The sequence below is a fragment of the Grampus griseus genome, assembly GCF_964374135.1.
Source record: "Grampus griseus genome assembly, chromosome: 20".
Taxonomy (NCBI): Eukaryota; Metazoa; Chordata; class Mammalia; order Artiodactyla; family Delphinidae; genus Grampus; species Grampus griseus.
The window spans coordinates 40,514,170-40,540,227 of record NC_139014.1 but is presented as its reverse complement, the minus strand read 5'-3'; the positions used below and the strand labels follow the sequence as shown (position 1 = coordinate 40,540,227).

The window sequence follows — 26,058 nt, the reverse complement described above, 5'->3', positions numbered from 1 at the left end:
CCTTAAGAGCAAAACTGAGTTTCCAGAGGAAGAAGGAAGTTGGCTCAAGACCAAAACATCAGCTCCTCACCAGGAGTCCCAGCCTGCTGTTCTACCATACTGACCAGCACTGGCCAGCTCCCACAGCTGCATAAGCCAATTCCTTGAAATAAATGCGTGTGTGTGTGTCTGTGTGTGTGTGTGTCTGTGTGTGTCTGTGTGTCTGTGTACATGCACTAGGTAGGTAGATATAGATATGGAGAGAGAGTTTATTTCAAGGAATATATCCATAAGATGTAAATATAGACATAGATCTATAGATATAATTTACATTTATATCTCCTACTGGTCTGTTCCTCTGACTGGTACAAGGAGACTCACACATACACGAAGCATTACTAGCCAGTGTCCTACGCGCTACGACTGGGGGAGCATCACATGCCGTACTTAACGGTGTAAGCCTAAGTTGGACCCTCCAGATCTGAATCTTAGAGCCATCATGCACTAGATGCACCATGACCTTGGGTCAGCTCTTATGTTCTGCAAGCCTCAGTTTCCTCACCTGTAAAATGGAGATAGCCTCTTCCTCCTGAGGTTAATGCAAGGGGTCAAAGAGGTCACCTGTCTCGCCCAAGAACACGCCGCTAGGAAGTGTGAAGCCAGGACTTCAACTCAGGACTCTCTGCCACCAGTGCTCGCCCCCCTAACCCTCTGCCGTCACCTTCTCCTTGGGGATTACACTTCAGCTGTTGCTTCTTTAACAGACGCTCTGCCCAAAACAGCCCACATATGTTGTTACAACTTCAACTCTGTTCTGCAGAGATGCCTCTTAAATTCATAGCTTCTGCCCAATCCTAAGGTAGAATTCCATGCTTCCATTGCATTCTGGTACTTGGATGTGACCACTGGCTTCAAACCCAGCATATCTTAAATTCAAACTCATCATCTTTCCCTGCCATGGACCAGTCCTGGCTTCATCTCTCTCTAGTTGTATGACCTTGGGAAAGCTACTGACCCTCTAAGCCTCAGAGTCCCCATCTGTTCAATGGAGGGAGGGGGGTGGTGATATGAGGAAAGCAGACACGTACCCTGTATGTAGTACCTATCCTGGGGTCTGGTACATTGTAAGCACTAAATATATGATTGTACTTAGTCATTCAGCATCTATTCATTCATCAGCACTGTTTTTAATTTATTCTACAGTAGGAAGCATGGATTTAGTCCTAACCCACTACTTGCAGGCTAATTTTCCAGGAAAACTATCATTTCCCACTAAATCGAGTAAATAAGATGCTACAGTATGGCTGTTTCCTTTCCATTTTATGTTGGTGTATTGCCATCTAGTGGACAATGCACAAGTTACAAGCAAAAGAAGAAAAGGGCGTGCAGACAAAGGCGATAATCCTAAAAGAAATGTTTACCGTGAAGACTGGTCCATAGCATTGTTGGATTTCAACAACTATCTGAAAAACATAAATAACAAGATGTGCTCTGAATAGAAAATAAATTGTAAATGAACACTACAGTAAGTTACCAGCTTATAATATTACAATCTCTAACTTGTTCTAAGCAAAATAAAAAATAAAAGAATCAGCATTCTTTCCTGCAACTGACCGCTTTTCTCCATTTGAATTCTCCATGCCACATACTGGATGGGAATCTAAATCATAAGGAAGCCACTCAACCAGGAGTTAGACCTCCTGACTGCTCTACCTTTAACTAGCTAAGCAACTCTGTTTTCCTTTCTGAGTATGTTACCATTACGGAGTGCTTACCATATGCTTGGGACTATGCTGAATATTTTATATGGATTATCTCTTAATCATTAAATTATTAATAGTGAACCACTAGTAATAATGATTACTGAGTTTTTTATTTCTCTCTTCAATCCTCTGACCTTTTGCTTCATGCATTTTGGACCTCTGTTGTCAAGTGCATATATGTTTATAATTGTTATGTCTTCCTGATGGATTGACCCTTTTATCAGTATGTAATGTCCTGTCGCTTGTAACAATTCTTTCTGTCTTAAAGTCTATCTTGAATGTGTCATCTGACCTCATGGTTTCTGATGAGAAGCAAGCTTTTAATCTTACTGAGCATCCTTTACATGTGATGCCTTGTTTTCTCTTGCTGCTTTCAATATTCTGTCACTGGCTTTTGACAATTCAACCATGATGTGCTTAGATGTGGATCTCTTTTGAATTTATCCTTAGAATTTGTTGCACTTCTTGAAAGTGCAGATTAATGTAGGGGTTTTTTTTTTTCCCAAGTCTTTCATGAAATTTGAGAAGTCTCCAGCCATTAATTCTTCAAATATTCTTTCTGCCTCTCTTGTGTCCTGGGACTCCCGTAACATATATGTTATGTTTGATGGTCCCACAGGTCCCTTTAGCTATATTCACTCTTCATTCTTTCTTTCTGCTCCTCAAACTGCATTATTTCAATTGTCCTATTTTCAATTGTTCTCTTTCATCTGACCGTTGAACTTCTCTAGTGAATTTTTCATGTCAGTTACCATACTTTTCAGTTCCAAAGGTTTGTTTGCTTCCTTTCTATAAATTTTTCAACTCTTTACTGATATTTGCATTTTGTTCACAGCTCATTTTCCTACTTTCTTTTAGTTCTTTGCCCAAAGTCTCTCTTAGATCTGTGAACATACAACATATATGACAGCTGATTTAAAATCTGGGCTTCCTCAGGGAAGGTTTCTGTTGAATATTTTTTTCCTGTGTACGAGCCACTGTCTTGTTTCTTTGCATGTCTTATAATTTTTTGTTGTTGAAAACTGGACGATTTCAGTAATATAAGGTGGCAACTCTGGAAACCAGATTTGTGGCCCCTTCCCTTTAATGCTTATTGTGGTGGTGGCTGCAGGCTTTTTAGTGACTTTCCAGAACTAATTCTGTAAATCCGTACTCTGTCATGTGTAGCCACTGAAATCTCTACTCAGTTAGCTTCATCTTCAGCTAATAATCAGGCAGATATTTCCTTAAGCACCTGAAATAAGTCTTCTGCCTTTTGCTGAGGGGCTCATGTGCATTGGGGCACACCTTCAACACTCCAGAAGTTTACAACTCTACCTAAGCCTTTATTTCCTGTCTGTGCAGAGCCTCAAGACCATCTAGAGATGAGAGATTAGGGCCTTTTCAGGTCTCTCCTGGGCATGCAAATCCTGCACATGCATGTGACACACAGTCGGGTGCTCGCAAATATACATATAATTCCCGTATATGTGGCCACTACAAAGCAGACTACTGCAGCTGCAGGGGTTTTAACTTGCAATTCAAATGCCATGAGCAACATTGACACGAAAACTGGTGACAGTTTTCAAACTGGTGAGACACTCTTGGTAAGGTACTGAAAGAGTACAACCTTCCTTCACTTGAGAGTTGCGTTTTTGGGTAAGTCAAGTGCTGCAAATCTGCAACAAAAAAGGACTTACAGTCTAAGCTCGGATAATTATTAATCAGTGTCAATGCTCACCAGCTAGAGACCATGCGGAACAGAACTGTGGTTGAACCAAAGTGGGTTTATTAGCACTTTTCGCACAAGGAAGACCACACACCATGGGGTGTCTCAGTACAAGGGCGCTAGGACGGGCTTATCAGAGAATTTGGGCCTGTGTTAGGGGATTTCAAGCAGGGTTCCATGACCCATAGTTTTACTCCAGATTGGGTGCTTTCAGAAAGCAAAGCAATTCTGAGTAGGTACCTTAGTAATTTTCATCCAGGTGGTAGGAAGAACAGAGTGGTCTAAGACCATGCTCAGCAGAGCAGCCGCAGTCTCCGCATAGGCCAGGAGAGGGGGTGTTTGTTCATGTTTTGTGGTTTGCACGGTATTCTTGTTTCTATGCTCCAACATGACTACAAAGCGTCCTCATTTCTGTCTTGCTGCCTCATGGTCACAGACCAGCCTTGTCAGATGTTGGTGTCGTAGAGAATTACTCATGTTCAAAGAGAACACCAGAGCCTAGCTGTAAGGGCCAGGTCAGCCTCCAGCTGACAGCTGTCAGGGGTTGCTCTTCCTTTCTCTTTATAGCAGGACTGTCATGTACATAATTTTCATGGGACACATGGAAGCTATAGAGATGTAGGACAATTGGGGGTTGTACAGGACTGTCCTATGCGCTACAAGCTCCAGGCATCCCTAGCCTCCGCCCACTAAAATAACCAATCATCCTGCTAACCAATGACTAACACATTTACAAAAACACCCTCCCTCGGGGGCAGCACCACCTCAAGAGAACTCGAGGGTGTAGCTCTAAACATCCTAAATCCAACCCCCAAATCACATGACAGTAAGAATATAGACATAAGAGTACAGCAGCCTACGCCCTCACAGAACTATTTCACCAAACAGTGCTTTAATGGCTTTGCATCAAAAGTTGGCTTTGAAAAGGCCGTCCAGATCCAAGGCTATTTATTTACTGTAGAAACGGTGCTGAGAGCACCAGCCACAGCAGCAGCCGGTGCCCTCTGCATAAAGCCCCCATGAGAAGTATGTGGTGGGCGCTGCCAGTTTCCTACCCAATGTCCCTTTCTCCTTTCTCCCCTAACAAAACCTCACTTTTACTCAAGGCAGCCATGTGCCCACCTTCATACCTGCTTTTCCAGACTTCCGTACACCTGGGTGACACCACTTTGGCCAATGAGATGTAAGCAAGCAGAAGCAAAAGTCTACAGTGGTTTCTGAGAAAGCTTTTGCTTTTCTGCTAAAAGGGAACAGACAGGACGGGGACCTCCACTCTCCTTCCTTGCTTATAAACAGATGAGTCATCTTCAGCTGTGACAGTCATCTTGTGACCCTGAGGCAATGAGCATGGGGACAAAAACCAGCTTTCTGAGGAACTGTTTAGTAACTGCATCAACACCAGCAAGTGCCCAGTTTTAGACTTCCTTTGTAGAGAAACACACAAACCCTTTTCTTGTTTAAGCCACTATTATTTGTGGAATTTCCTGTTACTTGCAGTTGAACAAATTACTAATAGAGAAAACAGTTAAACATCAGATAACTTAAGGAATAAGAAACGGGGGTTTATGTTAAGCCTTTAATGTTACAAACAAGTGGGGGGAAAAAAGTGCTCAAACTATATGAGGGGGAGGGGTTTGAGTTAAATCTTCATTTTTCTTAGCAGGAAGCCAACAGCTATTATAGCAAGTTGATAAGTCAAGAAACACTGTACAAACAATAAGCATTTTATTTAGTATGGAAGTAAATACCCAAAATACAAAACCTGCAGCAGTTGCAGATGTTTGCTTCTGGGGAGCAGAACTGAGAGTGGGATAAGACTTGCATTTCTTTGTAGCCCTTCGGTTTTCTGACCATGACTGCTTTAATTATTTTGTAATTAATCATAGTGGGGAAAAGTGATATATAAGACTAAACTTTTTCTTGGCACTAAATTTAACTTCTTCAGGAAGGAAGGATTGCTCTTTTCCTTTTAGAATAACAATATTAAGGTTTTAAGGAATGCTTCCTGCTTCTCACAAGAATTTGGTATTATTTCAACTTTACTTTTAATTGAAAAATGTATGTGACATATGATTTGAGAACGTGTTCCTCAAAACCAGGCAGACCTTGGTTTCACCTTCCAGCAGTGGTTTGCAGCAAACAGTGGCTCGGGGGCTTCTTGGAAAATGGTAGTTAAGGCTGAGCGGGTGATTCCAGAACCTCCAAACCTGTTTCCTCTAGAGCAGCTCTGCTTTGCTCATTACAGATATTCAGCTTTGACACAAGACTTAGAAGAAAGAGCTCTACTAGTTTGAACATCACTGCAATGCCACAAAAGTTAGCACAGCTGAACCTGACCTGCAAACATACTCAGTTTGACTTCACATGTTTTTTTTCCTTTTAAAATTTAATTTACAAACATTAAAAGATCAGATTTCATATAAACATCCAGATTTTCCATTCCTCTTAAAAAACAGAAAACCCTAGCAACACAGGAACCACATTCCTGAGTGGCAACAAGTGGCTGGAAATGAGAAGCTCCTGCTCCTTTAGATGGAGGTGGACTCTCCTAGTTGAATTTTCACCTGGTCAACCTCACCTGTCTGTTCTGATTAGAACTGGTGATGCTGCACTAAGGGACCAGATTCCAATTTCTTTCCTTGCAAAAGTAAATAGCATGGAACAGTGGAGAAATTACTGAATTAGGACTTAAGAGTTTTCTGAGTATTACTTGTCAGGTGTGCACCTATATTCGTCAGAAGAGGCTATTACGCTGTGTTATGTTATGGAAACAAATTAACCAGGAAATCAAGTGACTTCACACACCAAAAGTTTATTGCTCACTTACGCCATTCGTCCAACAGGAGCAGGTGGGAGATTCTGCTCTACAAGCCACCCAGGGACCCAGCTGGCCGAGGCACCATCTCGAGCACCACTGGCTGCCACAGAAGGGAAGAAAGATTAGAGACTCTCACATCAGTTTCACCTTCCTCACCCAAAAGTGATGCAGGTCACCTTCACTCACATCACACGGGCCATAACTGATCTCATAGCTTCAGTTAATTAGGGAGCTGGTGGGAAGTACAGGAGAACAAAGGGAATACTGGGGGAGCATCACTGTCTCTACTACCTGCAATCGTCAGTAAATTATTTTACTTTTCTCCATCTTAGCTATTCATCTGTAACATGAGGTTGTTCATGATCTCTCCTCCTTCTAGAGGTTACGGGGGAAAATCAAATAAGGTAATAGACATAAAAGAACTCTGAATGAGCTCTGAAGAGTTTTACAAATTTAAAGGACCACAGTACTGACACCATGGTGGACTTACTGTGCCATCACCTCCACACAACCACACACACCCTTGCCTACGTTTCAGAGCTGTGGGCCAAACAACAGGCACACTGGGGGCTCCAGAATGCAATGTTACTTTCATTTTAATTGCACCATTCAGTCAGTTTACCTGTGCTCAAGGCTGACCAGGGAAGATAAAAAGGAAAGCAACACATGCTACCCTCGGTCTCTTCAAGCAGTTTTCCCGTCTTGAAACGATTATGTGTGGCAGATTTTACTTTCAAAAGATGGCTGCTTTGTCCCCTCCCCGTGAACTCAGGGGGACCTTAGTGGCTGCTTCAACCAGAGTATGGCAGAAGTGACACTATGTGAACCCCGAGACTAGTCATAAAAACGTCACACACTTCTCTGGCTCCCTGGGGAAGCCTGTCTCAGACCCCAGCTGTCAGGCTGTGAAGAAGCCCAGATGAGCCCCCACAGAGAGACGACCCAGAGGTCACAAATGTGGGTGTTCCAACCAGCAACCTGGCTGAGGTTCAGCTGACAGCCGCCATCAATCTCCAGACCCGTGAAGATGCCCCCAGATGTTTCCTGCCTCCTGGCCAATGTGCAAAACCCAGCCTTCAAATCTCTCAGCCGAGCCCCAGGCTGTGCAGCAGAGGAAAGCTGTCCCCACTGAGCTCCACCCAGATTCCTGGCCCACAGCTTGTGTAAGCATAAGAAAATGACTGTTGTACACTGCTAAGTTCTGGGGTGAATTTTTATGCAGCAACAGCATCTGGAACAGCTGGACTTGTTAGAATCTATAATATTAGCTTAATTAACTCACAGAAAAGAGCAAGTATGTATTTGATGAACTATTAAATCTCAAATACTATACTAATGGAAACAATTGTGGGGGCTGCTGAAAATATACTGTATTGATAAGAATTCACTTAGGCTGTAGTAACAGAAAAACCAAAGCAATAACACTTAAAACAAGACAGAAGTTTGTTTCTCACTTAAAAATTCAGACAGGCAGTTCAGGGCTGCTGGCCCCATCAGCGGGAACTCAATCTCTACCTTATTTCTCTGCTGTTCTCAAAAATAAGGCTATCACCCCATCGTCCATGACAGCTGTTCAAGCGCCATCTATTCTGTCTACATTTCAGCTAAGAGGGGTGAAAAGGGGAGGGGACGCGCATGCCGGTCTTCTAAGAATACTTCCTGGAAGCATAGCCAAGGTGCAGCAAGAAAATCTGGGAAAAACTGTCTTTGTTGCCATGTCCTGGCTAATAAGTGGGAAATGAATAGAAGGGAAAAATGAATATTGGGGGATAAACAGTAGGTCTTGCCACGTACATATTCCAAAATTCAATTCATATTTGGTGTAGGATTGAAGCCTGAAATAACAATAGTTACCTCAAGAGCAACCCCCCCATGAGACTCTCAGCTCTACAGACTGACACCAGATCTTTCAGGTTAAATAAAAACATTTATGCAGCATCCACTTTCCTCACCAGACAAGTATAAATAAAATGGGAAACAAGCACTTACCAAATTAATGACTTAGTAAATTAATGATTCGTACGAAAGGAAAGGACATTTAGAGACAAATATTTCCTCTAAAATCAGTAATATGTCCTGATGGGTCTTCCTGTAATCAGTGTCTCCTTGGGCAAGTCAGTCAATAACCTGAAGTCCTGTTTCGTCACCTATAAACCAGCATCACACATAACAGGCTTGTCGTGAGGATCAAATGAGATTACGAGTGTCAAAGTGCTTTGTAAGCAGTAGAGTTTTATACAAATATAAAGTTATGCACCTTCAAAGCTATCACGCCAATAAGATACATTCAATTAAACAAAACATCTTCAAAAATTTTTAACAATGTATAAATACAATCACAAAATAATCTATCTGCCAATTGAAAGAAAATTTACAGTACCTACAACAGAATTTACAGACGCCTACAATAGTTTGCGGATTGTTACATAGTTTTAAGAAATACCATTAATACAAATACATGATTTACAATATCCCCATTATAGCAAGAAAAAAAATAGATTCGTAAAATAAAACGTCTTTTAGGCATTTACAATGCCAAGTATTGAAATGATTATTCTCACTATGACATAAGAATAATACTCTTTTAGTGGTAAAAGACAGATTTCATTAGGCCAAGGACCACTGAAGAGCTTCTGGAAGGTTCCAAAGTAAAATCTGGTTATCTTTCCCCCAAAATAAATAGAACAGCAGCAATGCCTACGTATCCCATGAACATAAACTATGAAAATTCCTTTTATATTAACTGGGCCTTAAGTACGTGACTCATTACAAATAAAAATAAACAAAATTTTAGAAACTAGTTAACACCAATAGCCCAAATTTGGTTTTTACCTGCCTGTAAACGCCTAGGATAAGAAGTTTCATCATGAAGTATATATTAAGTGTAAAATTAACAATTATTTCTAACTCTATATATAAGCCAAAGTGCTCACTCTTACCATGGAAGCAAAACCTAAAATAATCTACAGAAATAGTATGTAAACACAGAGAGTTTTGAGATAGACTAGGAACATCCTTCTTGTTCTGTGGATCAAAATGCAAAGGTCTCCATTCCATATGGGCATGAACACAAACACTTCTGTTAATTTAAGACACATGGATCTTACACGACTATGTGCATACACATATGTACACCATGAACCAAATGTTAACAATGTTTCTAGCTACACCACACCTTCAAGCCCCATATGCTAGAAAGTAAAAACTTAATATGAAAACTACTTTTCCTTTTTTTTTTAAAGTAAACTTTAAAATGGAAAAACAAACCCAACACTCCTCTTTGCAATAGGTACTGAGTTCTAAAGGTTCAGAGTCAAGACCCCCTTCAGTTGTTCCCAAAGGAAAGAACACGCAGACTCCCTCACTTTCTTCAGGAGGTCTGATCGTCTCCAGTGGTCTGCAAAAGAGAAACAACTCCTTAACACTCAAAGCTATTTGACTTAACATACCAGATTTAAAGCACTAGGAAAACATTTCGTAACTGCCAGCACAGCCAGCTACTACATTACCTGGCATCCCATGGCCCAATTACGTTAAAAATTACTGTCATGCTAGAGAAGTACAGCAATGGGTCCACCCAGATGTCCAGCAAGTCACTCGCATTTGAGCAGAGCATCACCAAGTGCCATGTAAGTCTACTGACCCTGTCCATGTATGTCAGCTCAAGGTTCAATTTCACCTGAATGCTGGTAATCGTAAGGGAAAAAAAACCTATTAAGCACACACTTGACAATTACCATGAGGTGGACCTTACCCAGCAAAGGTATACTGGGACTCTGCAAAAACGCTCAGGAGGAGAGTCATGTCCCTACAAGAATCCTCATTTTCCCTACCTCTTAACTTTTATATAAGAGAAACTGTACAGGAAACGGCACTGGATTTCAAGAGAGCTGGGTTAAGCCCTAGCTTTGCACCACTTTGTTTCTGTATGTTCCTGAGAAGTCACTTAGCCTCTCAGGGCTTTAGTCACAAACGTAATCCTTGAACCAGCAACATCAGTACCACCTGGGAACCTGCAAACACGCGACCTATGAGACCCGGCCCCAGGGCAACTAAATAAGAAACTTTGGGGGTAGGACCCCACAATCTGTGCTCTAGCCCTCCAGGAGATTCTGATGCATGTCCAAGGTTGAGAACCCGTAAGTGTCCCGTATAACGTTACTTGCCCAACCTACTGCATGAACACAAACACGAGACATCACTCATACAAAGACCTAATCAATTTCCCAAAGGTTTTATCAATTACTATTTACCTATGAACACCACTTACCCCGTGGAAAACTCCGATTTAAATCTTCATATCGAGGAACTATAGTAAAACCTATACATTCTTCAAAACCAAACCGAGTACTTTAAAACAATCTTTAACGATACGGTCTTATTATGTTTCTAACTTGTTCTTACTATAAAGCCTAAAACCATACAATATATTGATACATGCTTCAAAACTGTTCATTTAGAGCCACTGGAACTAATGGAAAGCAACTGAACTTCATCTAATTAAAAAAAGAAGTTATTATCAATGAACATTTATCCCTCTGGTTTTAAAATAATTTCAGGATATCGACAATACATTTCTGGAATGCCCTAAAAGCCTCCAAAGAGAAATTAAAATAACTTTATCGTCATCATGTCGTACTTAAATAAGTATGTCCCTTTAAAAAACTTTTTTTAAAGTACTTCATAGAAATTAAACTCTCCAAGAGTTAGAAATCTTCATTGCATTAGTCACTGACTGCATCCAAATTACCCTGACATCCAGAAAACACTTACTTGTCTTAAAAACTGCTTTCCAAGGTACGATGTAGCCATGCTGGTTAAATTCTTCCTGCTGCCCACTTTGCACCTGATGTAGCCATACAAGTTGGCCCCTTGCAGCACCACACCCATGATAACCACCGCCTGGGAGAGGGGAATAACCAACAGTTACGGGCTTGACACTGACTGACCGTCTCTCTGCCATAAACAAAACGCGGAGACTGTCTCGGGAAAGAGCAGGAAGAGGAAGCTCTGTGAAGGGGGGTTGTGGCCGTGAGACTCCCGTGCGCCCTCCCTCCCAGAGCAGACCCGTCCAACACGCGCTCTGCACCACCCAACAAGCACCCATCAACACACATGCTCTGTGCCAGCCCCGGGGGTGCAGTAGGGGGACCATTCATTCTCTAATATTTTCCATGGTTCTGTGAGTAAAGATATAAAAAAAGTAAATGAGACTCAGAAGGGGCTCAAAAGTTAACTGTTTCCTTAAGAATTCCAAAAGAATGGTCAAGAGATAGATCAAGTTCAACACACTGAAAGCACACAGAGCTGAGTCTCTGCTCTATGCTACTGTGTGGGCAACAACTGGCTTCTAAGAAAGCAAACCGGGGCCTCAAGGTAGCAACCACCAGGGGTTTGCCTTCTGTGACAAGGAGGTGGGGGAAGGGCGCAGAGGGGGCACAGCACTAGGAAGAAATGCACTTCGGCAGAGTCGTTTCTTCCTCGTGGCCACAATCCTACAGGTGACGCCACTAAGACCGCTAAGGACTGAGAAAAGAAACGCAAGCCTACTATTTAAATATTATTAACGAAAAGTTAATTAGAACAACATGAGGGGATCCCACGGTTAAATATTCTACGAAGCTTTTCTGTAAAGGGCCAGATAATAAATATTTTAGGCTCTGCAGGCCATATGGTCTCTGCTGCAAACACTCAACTCTGCCATTCTAGCCCCAGAGCAGCCACAGGCAATATGTAAACAAACAGGCAAGGCTGTGTTCCAACACAATTTTACAAAAACAGGCGTAAGGCCAGATTTGGCCTGCAGGCCACAGTTTGCCAAGCCCTGTTCTAGAATAAGCAAATGGTCTGAGTAGGCAGGAGGACCAACGGTCATCAAGCCCATCACCACAGAGAACAGTGGGTGGGGAAGCTTGAGGGACGGGATGCCCCCTTCCTGCCCTGTGGTCTTAAAACAGGAGCCCAAACCACCTTTCACCCCCCTCTCCCTGCTCTGCTTTAGGGAAGGGGAAACACTGCCAGAGAAAGACTGGGCTGCCTCCCCAGAGAGAGGTGAAGGCTCCAAGGGCTCACAAACGAACTAAAGCAGGAGGGCAGAACCACGACAGAGCAACAAGAACTCCACTATGTAACGGAAGGAACCCAAGCAAGCCAGCCGAGGCAGGCCGCGGCGGCAGGGCTGCGGTCCCCTCCTCACACCTGCGCCTTCAGGCGACCAAACCGCAGCTCACAGCAGAGCCCAGGTGTCTCAGACAACAAGGAAGGCAGGCAAGGAGAACTCACCCACATGAAACCAACATAAAGAGAAGGTCTGGACAGAGCTGCCACTGCAAACAGGAGCAAAATGGGGAGGGGAACAGGGAAAGGCAGCTACGCAGAACCACAGCAAAAAACAAAAAGAAGAAAGGAACACAGTATGCAAAAGGCAGACGAAGAATCATTCTAAAAAGAAAGAGAGTCCACCAAAATAAAAGCATTCCTGAAGCATTCCTCACCCTACAGAAGAACCTAAAGACAAGAATTCAAAGAGAATGAAGGTAAGACAAGACACCAGAAGGAGTTGAAAATGGAGCTGGCAGAGCTCAGGAAACGCAGAGAAGCCCTTGCTAAAGCAGCCCACTCCGCTCTCCCTGGCACTCTCCACTCCGTTACCGTGTGTCACCTTTCTAACAACCCTTATTTACTGTCTGTCTACACTCTGCTCCACTAGAAAGTGGTGCTATCGGAGCAGTCATCTTGTTTATCAGGCCCTTAATCATATCCCCAGCGCCCAGGACAGCTCTGGTGTATGGCAGACTCTTTTAAAAAGATGTGCTGAGTGAATAACCAGAAAGGAAAAGATGAGAGACGAAAGCATTTAAGATGGTAGATGAGAACAGATAAAAATGATCCAACACAGAGGTAACTGGTACCTCAGAATCAGAGACACCAAAAACACAGAACATAAATAAATGTAAAGACAACAGAAGATAATTTTCCTGATTCAAAGCAAAACCTGTGCCTGCATATTAGAGGGGCACAGTTTCCAGAAAAAGCAACACAGAAAGATAAACACAAAGACAATCTGGTTATGTATGCTATTTTAAAACTTCAAGAATGATTAACAAAAATTATTTGTCCAGGGAGAAAAATAATTCACTCCCTTACATGGAGGTTAAGTAAGCCAGGCCTCAGATTTCTCTACAATATTCAATATTAGAAAATGAGGAAGTAATGTCTTCTAAATGGTGAGAGAAAAAAGTTGTGACCCAGGAATATTAACTTAGCCAATTCTTTATTCAAGAATAAAGAATCTTTTTTCAAGAATGAAGAAATAAAGAATTTATTCAAGCATAAAGAGTTTATTCAGAAAGAAAAAAGAAAAGTTTATTCAAGAATAAAGTCAACAGGCTCATATTCTTAAACATGACAGAGCCAAAGGAAAATAACACCCACAAGTTTTTTGAAAAAAATCACCCAACAATGAAATTCAGCCAACCAAGAGGTAAAGGAGAAGCTGCAATAAAAGGACTGAATCAATTTATTTAAAAGTAGATCAAAGACCGAACAACCAGTAACAAATATCGTCTCAAAAGGTAATTATTATAAACCTTGACAACAAAAATAATACTGGAACAAACAAAGCTCAGGCATAGAAAGGGAAGAAACAAAGGAGGGAATATAAGAGTGTTTATTTCATTCCCTTTCTAAACAGTCTCTAAGTCAATAAACAGGAGTAACTATATTACTTAAAATAACTAAAGTAAGACTACAACCAACAAAAATCCAGAAGTGGAAGGAGGGAGGAAAGGTGGGAGAAGGCATGAATGTTAACTTTACATCTTTCACAGCAGGAAATCAAGACATTAAATACATTTCTTAATTCATGAAAGAGGGTATGATACATGAAATGCATGAAAGAGGGTTATGTGATACAGATAACTACTAGAAAAACTAAAAACAGAAAATAAACCTTCCAAATCTCAAAAGGGAAAGTATTTATGTACGTGTATGCACAAAGGAAAAGAGAACCTATACAGCGAACTAGACAAGGAAATATTAAAAACAGGAGAAAAAAACACAATTAAGGCCAAAATACATCTGACACCAATATGTATTAAGTGAGATAAAATCAATTATTAAAAGAATAAGACACACAGTTTGGGCTAAGTGACAGATTATATTTTCCAAACATGGTGGCAATTGTATCTCCACATGCTCTTCTAGAACCTTCTTACTCCCCCATCAAGCTGTAGAGCCTAATTTCCATTCTCCTGAATGTGGATGGGTGCCAAAAGTGATGCTGTGACTTCTGAGGCTAGGTGGTTGTCATGGGCTGAACTTTGTTCCCCCAAAATGTATATGTTTAATATATATAATCCCAGGACCCCAGAATGTGACTGTATTTGGAAACAGGGTCTTTAAAGAATTAAGGAAAAATAAGGTCACTAGGGTGGGCCCTAATCCAATATGATAGGTGCCCTTATAAGTAGAAGAGATTAGGACACAGACATGTACAGAGGGAAGACCACATGAAGACACTGGGAGAAGACAGTCAACAAGCCAGAGACAGACCTCCAGAATTGGGAGAAAATAAATTTCTGTTGTTTAAGCCACCCAGTCCGTGATACTTTGTTATGGCAACCCTAGAAAACTAATACAGCTGTACAAAGTAATACAGCTTGTGAGCTAAAACACTCTCAACTGGAGCTATGACCCTCCAAGTAAGCCGTGACCCTCCAAGTCTAACTGCCTCATATGAGGCCACGAGACTGTAATGAAGCCCCAACCAGCAATGTGGAAAGACCGCATTGAGAGGCCATGGGACCCCATAAAGAGGAGAAGCCTCAGCGGCCCCCAGCCACTGTCTGACCACAAGTACAAAAGATCCCAAGCCAGAACTTTCCAGACAAGCCCTTCCCAAACTTCTGAACCAGTGAAACTGTGAGAGATCATAAAATGACTGTTGCAGTAGATAACCAGAACAGGTTACCAACCAGTATTTTCAGAAAAGACCACTCTGTTAGTTCCAAACCAAGCTAAGCACGTTTGGAGTATACTGACCATCCCCGACCGACAAGATTATGTGATACACGTGGTAATCACTGAAAGATGGGCTAAATCAAATTCTGCTCAGCACTTGGAGAACTGGTGAGATGGAGTCTTTCACGGGACTCTGCTCTCTGTACTTAGAGAAAAGCAGAGCTGAGAAACCAAACTTGGGAAATACATGATGAAGCTGCCTACTCAAGACGGGTCCCTGATGTTAACACAGATGCTGCTTATTATGACTGTCCACCAGCCACCTTAGCGGGCTACTGACAGCTCCACACTGATACTCACCAACCACTTCACTCTGAAGGAGAAGAGGGCACTAAAGGCAAATATCACCCACAGCACCGGACAGGCAATGAGTCCTAACCAGAAGATTCTTGATTCAGCCTCTGAAACAGTTTTACTGTCTTGAGGAGAGGCCTACAAAAGAACATGAATTTAATAACCAACGTTCTGTGGTATTTATCAGCAAAAAGTTTAACATTTTTAATGAAAAACCCCTTACCCTCAAATTCAAATAAATTAATACAGACAACCCAAATCCCAAGTTAGAACTCCTACCCCCCGCCCCACAATCTCCCTCAAGCAAAACAGTAGATCTACCACTACTGTAATTTTTGGAACTGGTCTTAACATACTTTGTTTTAAATCGAGAATGTTTCATTTTCAGGGCAGAGTGGACAGTTTGTCATCACCCAAGACAGTAAGGGTGGCCTCTGATAGGCTTCTAGTCAATCCTTCTTGCACTTATACTGATTATTCATAAGCAAGCTTTGAAAGATGCCTTCTTAGGTGAGGATTCAGGAAATCAAGGCTATGTTCATCCTGGAGACTAAAAGGTCCATCAGGGTCCACAGGAAGAAATGCAGTCAAGGGATTCCGGACAATGACCAGAATGTCTCAGCAACACCCAGGAATTTAAAAGGGCGCCGAGTGGTTTCCAAGGTAGATTTTATAATATAAAGGACTATGGGCTCACCGAGCACAATGCTGCTTTCTGAGGAGTCCTAGTCAGGGCCCTAACAAGCAGAAGCAAGCAATTTAATCGGTGCTGTCTCCAGGAGTTTTGTCCTCTGGCTCCCACACTGATTTCCACTACAGATAAGCAGGCTAACCCAAAACAGAGCAAGGTCCCCTAGGGCTTCTGAAGGCACAGCCTGAAGAACAGACTGCTCTCTGCTTAACTCAGATTTTCTATCCAGCTGCAAACCTCCTCTTTCTTCCTCCTGAGTACGAATGGAGGAGGACCCCGGGGGGGAAGGACAGAGGGAGCCACTGGAGGGAGCTACACTAGGCAAGGCACACAGGGACCCCAAACAGAGACCCTTCAGCAGCAGCCCCTGGGAGCCAGCTAAGCACGCGGCATAAACCCTGAGCCCAAGCCCTCTCAGGGTTCTTTCCTGGACACGCCCTGTTTCCAGTCGGAACTAAAGAGAAACACAAGGCAAGTTTAGAAGGTCATCTGGTTCTGTGCTATACCATGCCAAGCGACCCGGGGCGGTCCCTTATGTGTAGATGCATCTGAAGTGTTTAGGTAATTGACCCTTAAATACTCAAATGTATCTACACATTATTATTTTTTTTTTTTTCAGTACGCAGGCCTCTCACTGTTGTGTCCTCTCCCATTGCGGAGCACAGGCTCCGGACACGCAGGATCAGCGGCCATGACTCACAGGCCCAGCCGCTCCGCGGCATGTGGGATCTTCCCGGACCGGGGTACGAACCCATGTCCCCTGCATCAGCAGGCGGACTCTCAACCACTGCACCACCAGGGAAGCCCTACACATAATTTTTTGAATGACGCTCAAAAAAACCCACAAAAAACAAAACAAAGGCAGTTTACCTTCCTGGACTCAAACACCCAATGGCTTTTTCCATCTTCATCAATATGATTCCACCAGCGCAGGCCAACCATTAGTCTACCTGTGACATTCTGGTAAAGATTAATATATGCACACACATTTTAAAAACATTATTTACAGGTCTACCATAACATCATATCTTAGTGTAACAGTTCACAAACAAGAAATCATCAGCTTTCCCGCCATGATATCCAATTAAAGACCACTACGTACCAGGCCTGGACAAAAGAGTAAATAAAATGCCATGGCAGGCCCCACAGGGGCAGAGGTGACAGGGTCAGCACACCCATAACCATTACCCTTCTTTTCCCTCGCGAACTCTTGTCCTTTCTCCAGTTCCCTAATGTGTTTCTAAACCCCTTGCTCTTTAGCTTCTGGGACCTACTTTTTCCTATATATCCTGACCACAGCTACATATACTTTATAACTATGTATCTCTAAAAAAGGTTATGGACTGAATACTGTGTCCCCCCCAAATTCATGGGTTGAAACTCTGCCCCCACCCCATCACCAAGTGATGGTATCAAGAGGGGGCCTCTGAGAGGTGATTAGGATTAGATGAGGCCATGGGGGCGGAGCCTTCGTGAATGGGATTAGTGTCCTCATAAGAGTCAAGAGACAGCTTTCACCCTCTCTCTGCTCTCAGTCATGTGAGGATACAACGAGACATCAGCAGTCTGGAACCGGAGGAGGGCCCTCACCAGAGGCCGACCATGCTGGCACCCTGACCTTGGATTTCCAGCCTCCAGGACTTGGAAAAATAAATTCCTATTGTTTGTAAGCCACCCAGTCTCTGGTATTCTGTACAGCAGCCCAAACGAAGACTATGGTTATACGCACTGACCTTCATTCAGTACTTGAAATGCACCAAGCTCCTTCCCTCTTACTAATGTAACAAATTGCTTTGATAGCTTTCCTAACATAACGAAATGAATACAGGAGAGAAGAAGAGGAGAGCCTTAGAGACCAAACTTCATTTTGTAGAAACGCTACCAATCAAAGGCTAAGCAAAAGAGAAGAGCTGGCAAAGAAGACCGAGAACAGCCAGAAGTCTATTGTAGTGGCACTTCCAAATAACAGCTCTTCGAATAGTCTCAAACTCCTCCATTTTCCCACTTTCCAATTCTTTACTTTGTTTTTGTCATTATTAGTTGATTTTCCGAATTTCTCTCAAGCTTATTATTTTTGTTTTTGAAACTTCTAGACCTCTAATAAAAGCCTTTTGTCTATTGTTTTTCCTCTGAATTCAGCTTTAGACACATTTCAAAAGTTTGAATGTAGATGTTCATTATCATTAAGGTATAAATAATCTATATTTACCGTTTTTATTTCCTTTTTGCGCCAAGATATTTAGCAGAATGGCTCTTTTTAAAAATCCCAATTTTGACAACCATTTTTTTTTAATTAGTCTCCAGTTCTGTTGTACTGGACTAGAAAATGTAGCTGCTTTGGGCAATTTCTTTGGATTTTCTTCATAGTGATATTTAGTCAACTTTTGTAAATGTTCCACAGGAACTGAACAAGAAGGTATTATGCCTCTACATACAGATTTCCAAATACTGCTATGAAAGTGACCTTGTTATTTCATTCAGATCCTTCAAATCTTATGTATTTTTGGTTGCTCTGATCTGCAAAGACAATGGTTTGTTAGACTTCTATCACAACAGTGTTCCTCCATCTTCTCTAGTGTTTCTAGTAGTTTTTCACTATAGTTTGATGTGATGTCTTTCTGTGAATGATCCTCACTGTGACTCATCAACTGACCTTTCTTGTTCCACTGAATGCTGTCTTACTCTCATTTCTGCTTTGTCTGATAATAATATAACGTCAAGTTTCTTTTTGTTTGAATTGGTCTTATGTTATCTTTGCCTTCTTTTACTTTTTCTAATGTTACAATTATAGTTAGATCTTTTGGATTGGACTTTGATTTTTGACCAAATCTAAGAATTTTTATCTTTAAAAAGAGGGTTTAATCAAATTACATCTACAGCTGTAACTAATGTGCTACTGCTCCCATCCCCTTGCACTCTGCCCTATGATATTTCAGGTTCCTGGACGCTTGCTTTGCTCTCCTTCTCTTGATGTTTTAGTTGCTCCTGTCTTCTCCAATGTTGTGGAAGACACACAATGTTTTAAATTTTACTAATAGTTACCATAAAAATTTGAAAACAACTATTTATTCTTTTTTTTACTATATTTTTCAAAATAAAGAATAAGACAAAAGCCCCATATAGGTTATAACATGTAAGTTCTTTTCATTTTTTAAATAACTTTATCTTATTTATCTCTTTTTTTTAATAATTATCTCTTCTTTTGACAACTGCCTTGAGATTTACAACTACGACACACTGCTGTTCTAACTACATTCAGAACCCTGCACACCCCCTTCCCCAAGTCCATTTAATAATTTCCCCATTCTTGACTTCTTAATTTCATATCTCAATTGTCTGCATATCTGTAAGTAATTCTGCCACAGATGAAAGGGTATTTTTTAAGCCCTTGTTTTAAAAAAAAAATGTTATCAGAAAATATACTTTCTGGCCACATTTTTTTTTTTTTTTTTTTTTAATTTGGTCATGCTGCGGCTTGCATCCCGGTATCTCAGTTCCCTGACCCGGGACTGAACCCAGGCTATGGAGTGAAAGCCCGGAATCCTAACCACTACGCCACCAGGGAACTCCCTCTGGCCACATTTTTTAAAACTCTAAACCCACAAGGATCTAATTATATAATTTTTGGAAATTACCAGGAAGACTGACTGAAGGTGGTGTTCTATTTGGCTAAGCAGAAATTACATGAACAACAAAAAGAAATGTTCCTCAAAACAAAACTGTGACCTGGATACAGTAAACACTTTAGAGCATAAAGCAACAGAAGAAATTCAAAGAAATACAAGGCAAAGAAGACTGTACAAAAGAAAAGACTACAGGAAACAGACCTTTGTAATCTTTACTCTCAGCATTTTGTGGCCTACGGAAACTGGCCACCCCCAAGCCAACCACTTCTGATATCTGTAACAATCAAAAGATCTAAAAATGGCTGCATTGGTGGACATGAGCCGACCTGTAACATCTTACTGGTTTTTGAATCAATATACATACCTCAAATTCCAAAAGTAGCTTTTGCCTTTTTTTTTTGCCTTCAATTTTTCCCCCTACCATTTTATTATGAAAATTTCCAAACACACAGAAAAGTCAAGTTTTACAGTGAATACCTATCACCTAGTGTCTACATTCACTATTTTACCATAGTTACTTTATCACATGCCCCTCTATCTATATACCTATCTCTCCATCCATCCATCCCTCTACCTACCACTGCCTCTGAGTTTGAACCATTTCTTACACTCTTTTCTATCCCCTACAACAGGATCCCTCAGCCTCAGCAGTATCCACATTTGGGGCCGGATGATTCCCTGATGTGGGGGGCTGCCCTGCGTGTGCACCTTCAGATATTTAGCAGCATCGCTGGCCTCTACCCGTGTGATACCAATAGCACACTTCCCCCACCCCCAGTTGTGACAACCAAAGATGTCTTCAGATACTGACAAACGAACGTCCCCCTGGAGGGCAAAACTGGCCCTGGCTGAGAAACACTGCCCTCAAGCTCAAATAGGAGCCTTTGTAATGGGCGGTACTTGTAATGGTGGACAAACTACCCTGGGGTCTTATCTAGAAATCATACGCGGCATAGCCAGAGGTGACCCTGAAGCAAAACCAGTGGTGAGGATTAGAAGCAATATGTGTAGTCTGTAGCTGCTGGTCACATTTTTATTTGTTTAACTTTAAAGCTGACATAGGTTAACGTAAAGCACAGACAAGTCAGTAAACCTACACGTGATCTGCCACAACTGGCACTCTGACACAGGTGAGGCCTAAGATAACAAAAAGATAAATTAACACCAATCGGAAATGTTAAGTGTCATTTTTTTTTTTTTACTGTTTACACGTCATTCAATCTCATCATATAAATACGATTTTAAAATAAAAACAAACCTACCTTGACTGCCCAAAAGTCACATGACAACAACAAGATAATTGTCACCATACAGGCAATAAAGCTGCTGCTGAACAATTCACAGAGAAGATAGACTATAATTGCACTGACTCGAAAGAATAAATGGAAAAATGATGCCACTGGGTGTCTGAAAACCAAAACATAATAAAAGATATGCAATTACATTTACAACAGGTACTGCAGATGTAGATGAAAATGTTTCAGCCAAAGCAGAACCATGCAGAGTCTTGCCAAAATAAAAGATGACTTGAGGAAGAAGCAAACCGCCTACCTCTCTTTTTTCATAAGTCCCATTATTTGACTAGGCCCTGCTGTCACAGAAAATACACTATGTAAACGTGACTTTAACAACTCATTGATTATATACTTTCACAAAATATATAACAAGAAACTTTACCAAGCTTAGAGGAATTAGGAAACTACACTCTTAGGACTGATTCCTATTTTCACATGTCTAAATATCATGCCCTAAGAATTTCTAGGCCCTCAGAAATCACTTCAGGCGTTAAGACAAAGTGACCACCAGGCATAGTTGCTGTTTTAACAGCAGCTTCGTTGTGATATAATCCACACGCCACACAATTCCCCTATTTAAAGGGTATAATTCAGTGATTTTTGGTATATTCACAGAATTGTGCAATTATCACACCATCAATTTTAGAACTTTTTCATGACCCCAAACATAAAGTCTATACCCATGGGCGGTCACCCCCCCACTGACCCCAATCCCACCCCTCTCCAGTCCTAGGCAACCACTAATGTACTTCTTGTCCCTATAGATTTGCCTATTCTGGACATTTCACATAAACAAAATCATATAATACGTGGTCTTTTGTGACGGGCATCTCTCACTTAGAGATGTTCTCAAGGTTCAGGTAGAATTTGATTTCATCAAGTGAATTTCTTTAGCAATAACTAAGTTTGGAATAGAAAGATATTTGGCTTGATATTCTCACATTAGTTGATACAAAAGACACAATTCTGAAATTTGCATAATAAATCAAAATGTAATATATCTACAGAAACTATCTAAAGAAATGGTGCATTCTTGGTACAAAAGTCAGAATTAAAAACACCAGTGTTCAAAAAATTGGATTTGCAGATTTGAAAACTCAGTATTGAGTAAAATGCCATAAGTCAATTATTCCCAGGGAAAACGTGAGATGTCACCTCATCTCAGACTAAAGAGCAAAGCAGCAATACACAATATTCACCAGCACATCACAACCACTCTGCCCCGAAGCCCGTCGCTGGCACCAGGCGATGGACAGAACAGCACCAGACACTAACCCGAGTCTTGTAACTTATCGTCGTACCTGATTTTGGATTTTTTTGATCTACCAGTTGTCTCCTCTTCTGCATCAAACAGTGAGACATCTTCAATGTCATCATTACTGTCCTGATAGGAAAAGCAAATATTCATGAAGCAGAATGAAACTCCGTATTGCATGCCTACTACATGCAAGGCAGCACGCTAGTCAATACGGAAGATGACGGTAGGACACGGTCACGGCCACCCGGAACTCACAGCCAAGGGAAGGGGCGAGGTCAGTTCCCTCCCCCAACCCTGATCACCTGGCCAAACCCCACATGGCAACCCAAGCACCTGCCGTCTCCATCCCACCCAAGAAGCTGCCAAGCGCAAACTCCATGCAGCCACCCTCAGGTGGCTCCCAGGTCAGAGCAGGCTGAGGCTGCCAAGATAACTCACTGTCTCTGGCTCCTCCACAAAACCATCTGACTGCAGCCCTGTTTTCCTGACCCCTTCTCTCAACTCTGTCCCTTTTTCTCCAAGGCTAAACCAGCTACTTGTAGTCAGAATCCCTTCTCTTCCGGCCTCCTTGGGGGCGTGTTCCATCACTCTTCCCCTTTATTTACAGTTTCCTGTATCTTCAGGTCTTTCTGGTGGATCTTTCTCATCAGCATACAAGCTTCTTCAGGTGTCCTTTACAGCGTGAAGAGATGTTTTAAAGTCCTGATGCTGAATCTCCCTTCTGTCCTCTACTTCCCTTCCCTCCTCAACCTCAGGTCTCTAAGTGGTTCGCACCTCAGCTCACTGCAACTCACCTGCAGCCTCAGTCATGCTTCACACCTTCACTGTGCCAGCCCCTCCCCACTCACCTGCCACCTCTGGTCTCACCCCCGCTCTACTCCAGCCCCTCATTACCCGGAGTATCTCCCTAAATGGAGAGCATACCATGTCACCCCCCTGCCCAAACTGCTCAGTGGCGCCCCTCCCTGTACAGGATAAGACTTAAATCCCTCAGGCACAGCAAACCAGAGCTCGCGGCAGCTCAGGACCTGATCCCGTGCCCACCTCCCGACAACGCCCCCTCCCACTGAGCACTGCAGCAACGCTGTCACTACCTGCTCTGGGAAAACACTTCGGGCCCTCCCACCTTTCTGCCCTTCATGTTTTCTCTACCGAGAAGCTCTTCCCTTACCCATCCCCTATGAAGCGGACCATCAGGCAAACGCCAAATCATCTTTCAGCTTTCAGCTCAAATACTGCAACGGCTGAGAAACTTGCCCTGAAATCCCCAGGCATCCCCCCTCCCATGTCCCCATAGCACCTGGGCAAATCTCCGCTTGAACAATTATCTCGGGATAGTCTTCCTGCAAGTCTACTCCTCCTACCTCCTCCTAGACTCCAAGCTACTGGAGGGCAAGTTCCGTCCCTGCATTGTAATAAATCCTAGTGTCTAGCCGAGCACCAGGCCAGGTGCTACAGCATTCGTGGAAGGCATGAGCTAATAAACAAAGAAGCAATCACCTACGACACGTGGCAGACTGTGGTCAGTGCCAGAAGTAACCTGAGCGCAAACAGGAGCAGATGGAGGGACGGGCTGTGGGGAGGCTTCCAGGAGAGTTCACCCGCTGGGCCTCCCTCTGGCCCCTTGACTAGGTATCTGTTCACAGGCACAGAAGTGGGAACACACAGAGTACGTATGGAGAAAGCCCTCATAGTAAATGAAGGTGGAAGAGTGGAGGAACAGCTGAAGCTAGAAAATGTAAAATGGATTCACATCTATGAGACCAGTGGTCTCCACCTTGGCGGCAGGCTAGAAGTCTCTGGGGGTACTTTATTTAGGCAAGAGGGGATGGAAACCAGTGCACAAGGAGAGGGCTCGACTTAAGAAGGCAGCACCGGGACTTCCCTGGCTGTCCAGTGGTTACGACTTCGCCTTCCAGTGCAGGGGGTGTGGGTTCGATCCCTGGTCAGGGAGCTAAGATCCCACATGCCTCGTGACCAAAAAACCAAAACATTAAAAAACAAAAAAGCAGCAGCAGCAATACTGTTTTCGCACAAATTCGATAAAGGCTTTAAAAATGGCCCATATCAAAAAACAAAAAAAACGCAGCACAGACAGTGCAGTTACATAAAACAAAGGCGGAGTAAACAGGAGATTACGAGGAAAGCTGGAGATGGCAGGCGGTGCGGACACCGATGGCTTCCACCTTCTCAGTGAAACGAGCAGCAAGGCTAGGGGCTGAGAGCAGGTAAGAAAGAAACGCTGAAGGTTTGAGGGAGAAGCCCTCGAGAGCAGCCTAGGTGGGAGGGAGAGGGGGCTACGGAGGGAGCAGGGTGACGACTGCCTGGCGGCCCTAAGGGTTCGCTTGAAGTGCCTGGCCACACGCTTAAGTGAGAACAGTCAGTGCCGTTGTGTTTTTCTCCAGCCTCCTTCAGCCGGAGCGCAGGTGCAGACCATCACCGGATTTTCCCCACTCAGGTCACCTCCCCGGAGCGGTCCTTTCCGACACTAAATCCCGAGGGCGTCCTATTCGCAGACACCTGCTATCACATCACCCTGGCTCTGTGACAGCCCTGTGAAAACTACCTTCGGTCTTTAACTTATCTTACCTCCCCACCGCCGGCACCCTCCAATCCTCCCTCCGATTCAGGGCAGGAAATCGCCTGTGCGGTTCGCAGCCCTCCCCCGGGGCCTACCACAGTGCTTGGGCCACAGTAACCCCTCAAGAGGAAAAGACGCCTACAAAATCTAACTAGAAGTGTAACTTTTTTAAAAATAGGAAGAAACTACGAAATGATTCTTACTAATCTCTGGTCCTACACGAGAGGGCTGTAATTAGCTCGGAGGGGCAGATGCAGTCACGGGAGTGGACCAGCCACCTCCAACGCTGCTGTAACAGCACAAACTTGAACGTAAGGCCGAGGGGGGGTCCCCTAATCCCACGTGCGGGGTGGCGGCCCCCCTCCCATCGCCCGGCCACACACGGCATCTCCGCGGCCGCCCGGGCGCGACCCCGCGCCTCTCACACCCGCGCCGGCCCTCAGTGCAGCCCGGACCCCGGTCCCGCCCCCGGCCGCCCCGCCGCCGCCCACCCGCTCCTCCTCGGGCTCCGGCAGCGGCCCCGGACGCTCAGCACGCGCCCCTCAAGCCCTGCAGGCCCGGTCCCGCCGCCGCGGCCCTCTCTCCGCGCCCACAGCCCCTCACCTGCTGCAACATGGCGGCCCACGCCAGCCCCACTTCCGGGAGCCACGTCAGCGCCGCAGCCGCGGGCCGGGGACCAGAACAGACGAGGCGGGGTCACTACGCGCCTGGAGGAGCCGGAGTAACAGCGGCAACCCGACCCCACTTCCGCTTCCGGGCCCTCAGGGGCGTAGCAAGTGGGGGCGGGGCGATTCGGAGTGGGAGGATCCGGGCGGGGCTAGAGAGTGGGCGGGGCAGGGCGAGAAGCCAGGACTCGGGTTGGGGCCCGGGCAGGTCCAAGCAGGAGAGGAAAGTAAAATATGCTGCTTTAGGGACTTCATGGTTTGTTGCCTGGAGATGTTGCTGCCGCCTACAGAGTGTCATTCCTCTAGTGTGGATGTCCTGAGGGCAGGGGTGGGGGTCAGGGGCATGATTCCATAGTTTT

The 26,058-nt window shown here is 43.6% G+C and overlaps 1 protein-coding gene across 4 annotated transcripts; it reads right to left on the bottom strand.

Moving 5' to 3' along the window:
• Nucleotides 1-1,424: 1,424 nt before the first annotated feature.
• LOC309837826 (Golgi apparatus membrane protein TVP23 homolog B) lies at nucleotides 1,425-25,760 on the bottom strand. 4 transcript variants are annotated; one of them, XR_014298305.1, is made up of 8 exons: nucleotides 25,638-25,760; nucleotides 22,497-22,579; nucleotides 21,163-21,307; nucleotides 17,145-17,234; nucleotides 15,590-15,721; nucleotides 11,042-11,170; nucleotides 6,278-9,665; nucleotides 1,425-1,442 (listed from the first exon to the last, which is right to left on the bottom strand). XR_014298305.1 is itself a non-coding variant. In XM_082678689.1 (7 exons), the coding sequence occupies exons 1-7, from the start codon at nucleotides 25,647-25,649 to the stop codon at nucleotides 9,639-9,641; spliced, it is 618 nt and encodes a 205-aa protein (XP_082534815.1). In that variant the 5' UTR covers nucleotides 25,650-25,760; the 3' UTR covers nucleotides 6,255-9,638. The 4 variants fall into 4 exon arrangements, 2 of the variants coding, with proteins under 2 accessions (XP_082534815.1, XP_082534816.1); XR_014298306.1 differs by lacking the exon at nucleotides 1,425-1,442 and having other exon boundaries at nucleotides 6,291-6,368; nucleotides 8,258-9,665; XM_082678689.1 differs by lacking the exon at nucleotides 1,425-1,442 and having other exon boundaries at nucleotides 6,255-9,665.
• Between the last annotated feature and the right edge of the window lie 298 nt (nucleotides 25,761-26,058).

Coding starts and splice junctions, on each gene's coding strand:
- LOC309837826 (XM_082678689.1), bottom strand. Junction 11,171..15,589: donor CCTTCAGAGTGAAGTGGTTG/GTGAGTATCAGT, acceptor CCCCTCTCCCAG/GCGGTGGTTATCATGGGTGT. Junction 9,666..11,041: donor GAAAGCAGTTTTTAAGACAA/GTAAGTGTTTTC, acceptor TCTCTTTTGCAG/ACCACTGGAGACGATCAGAC.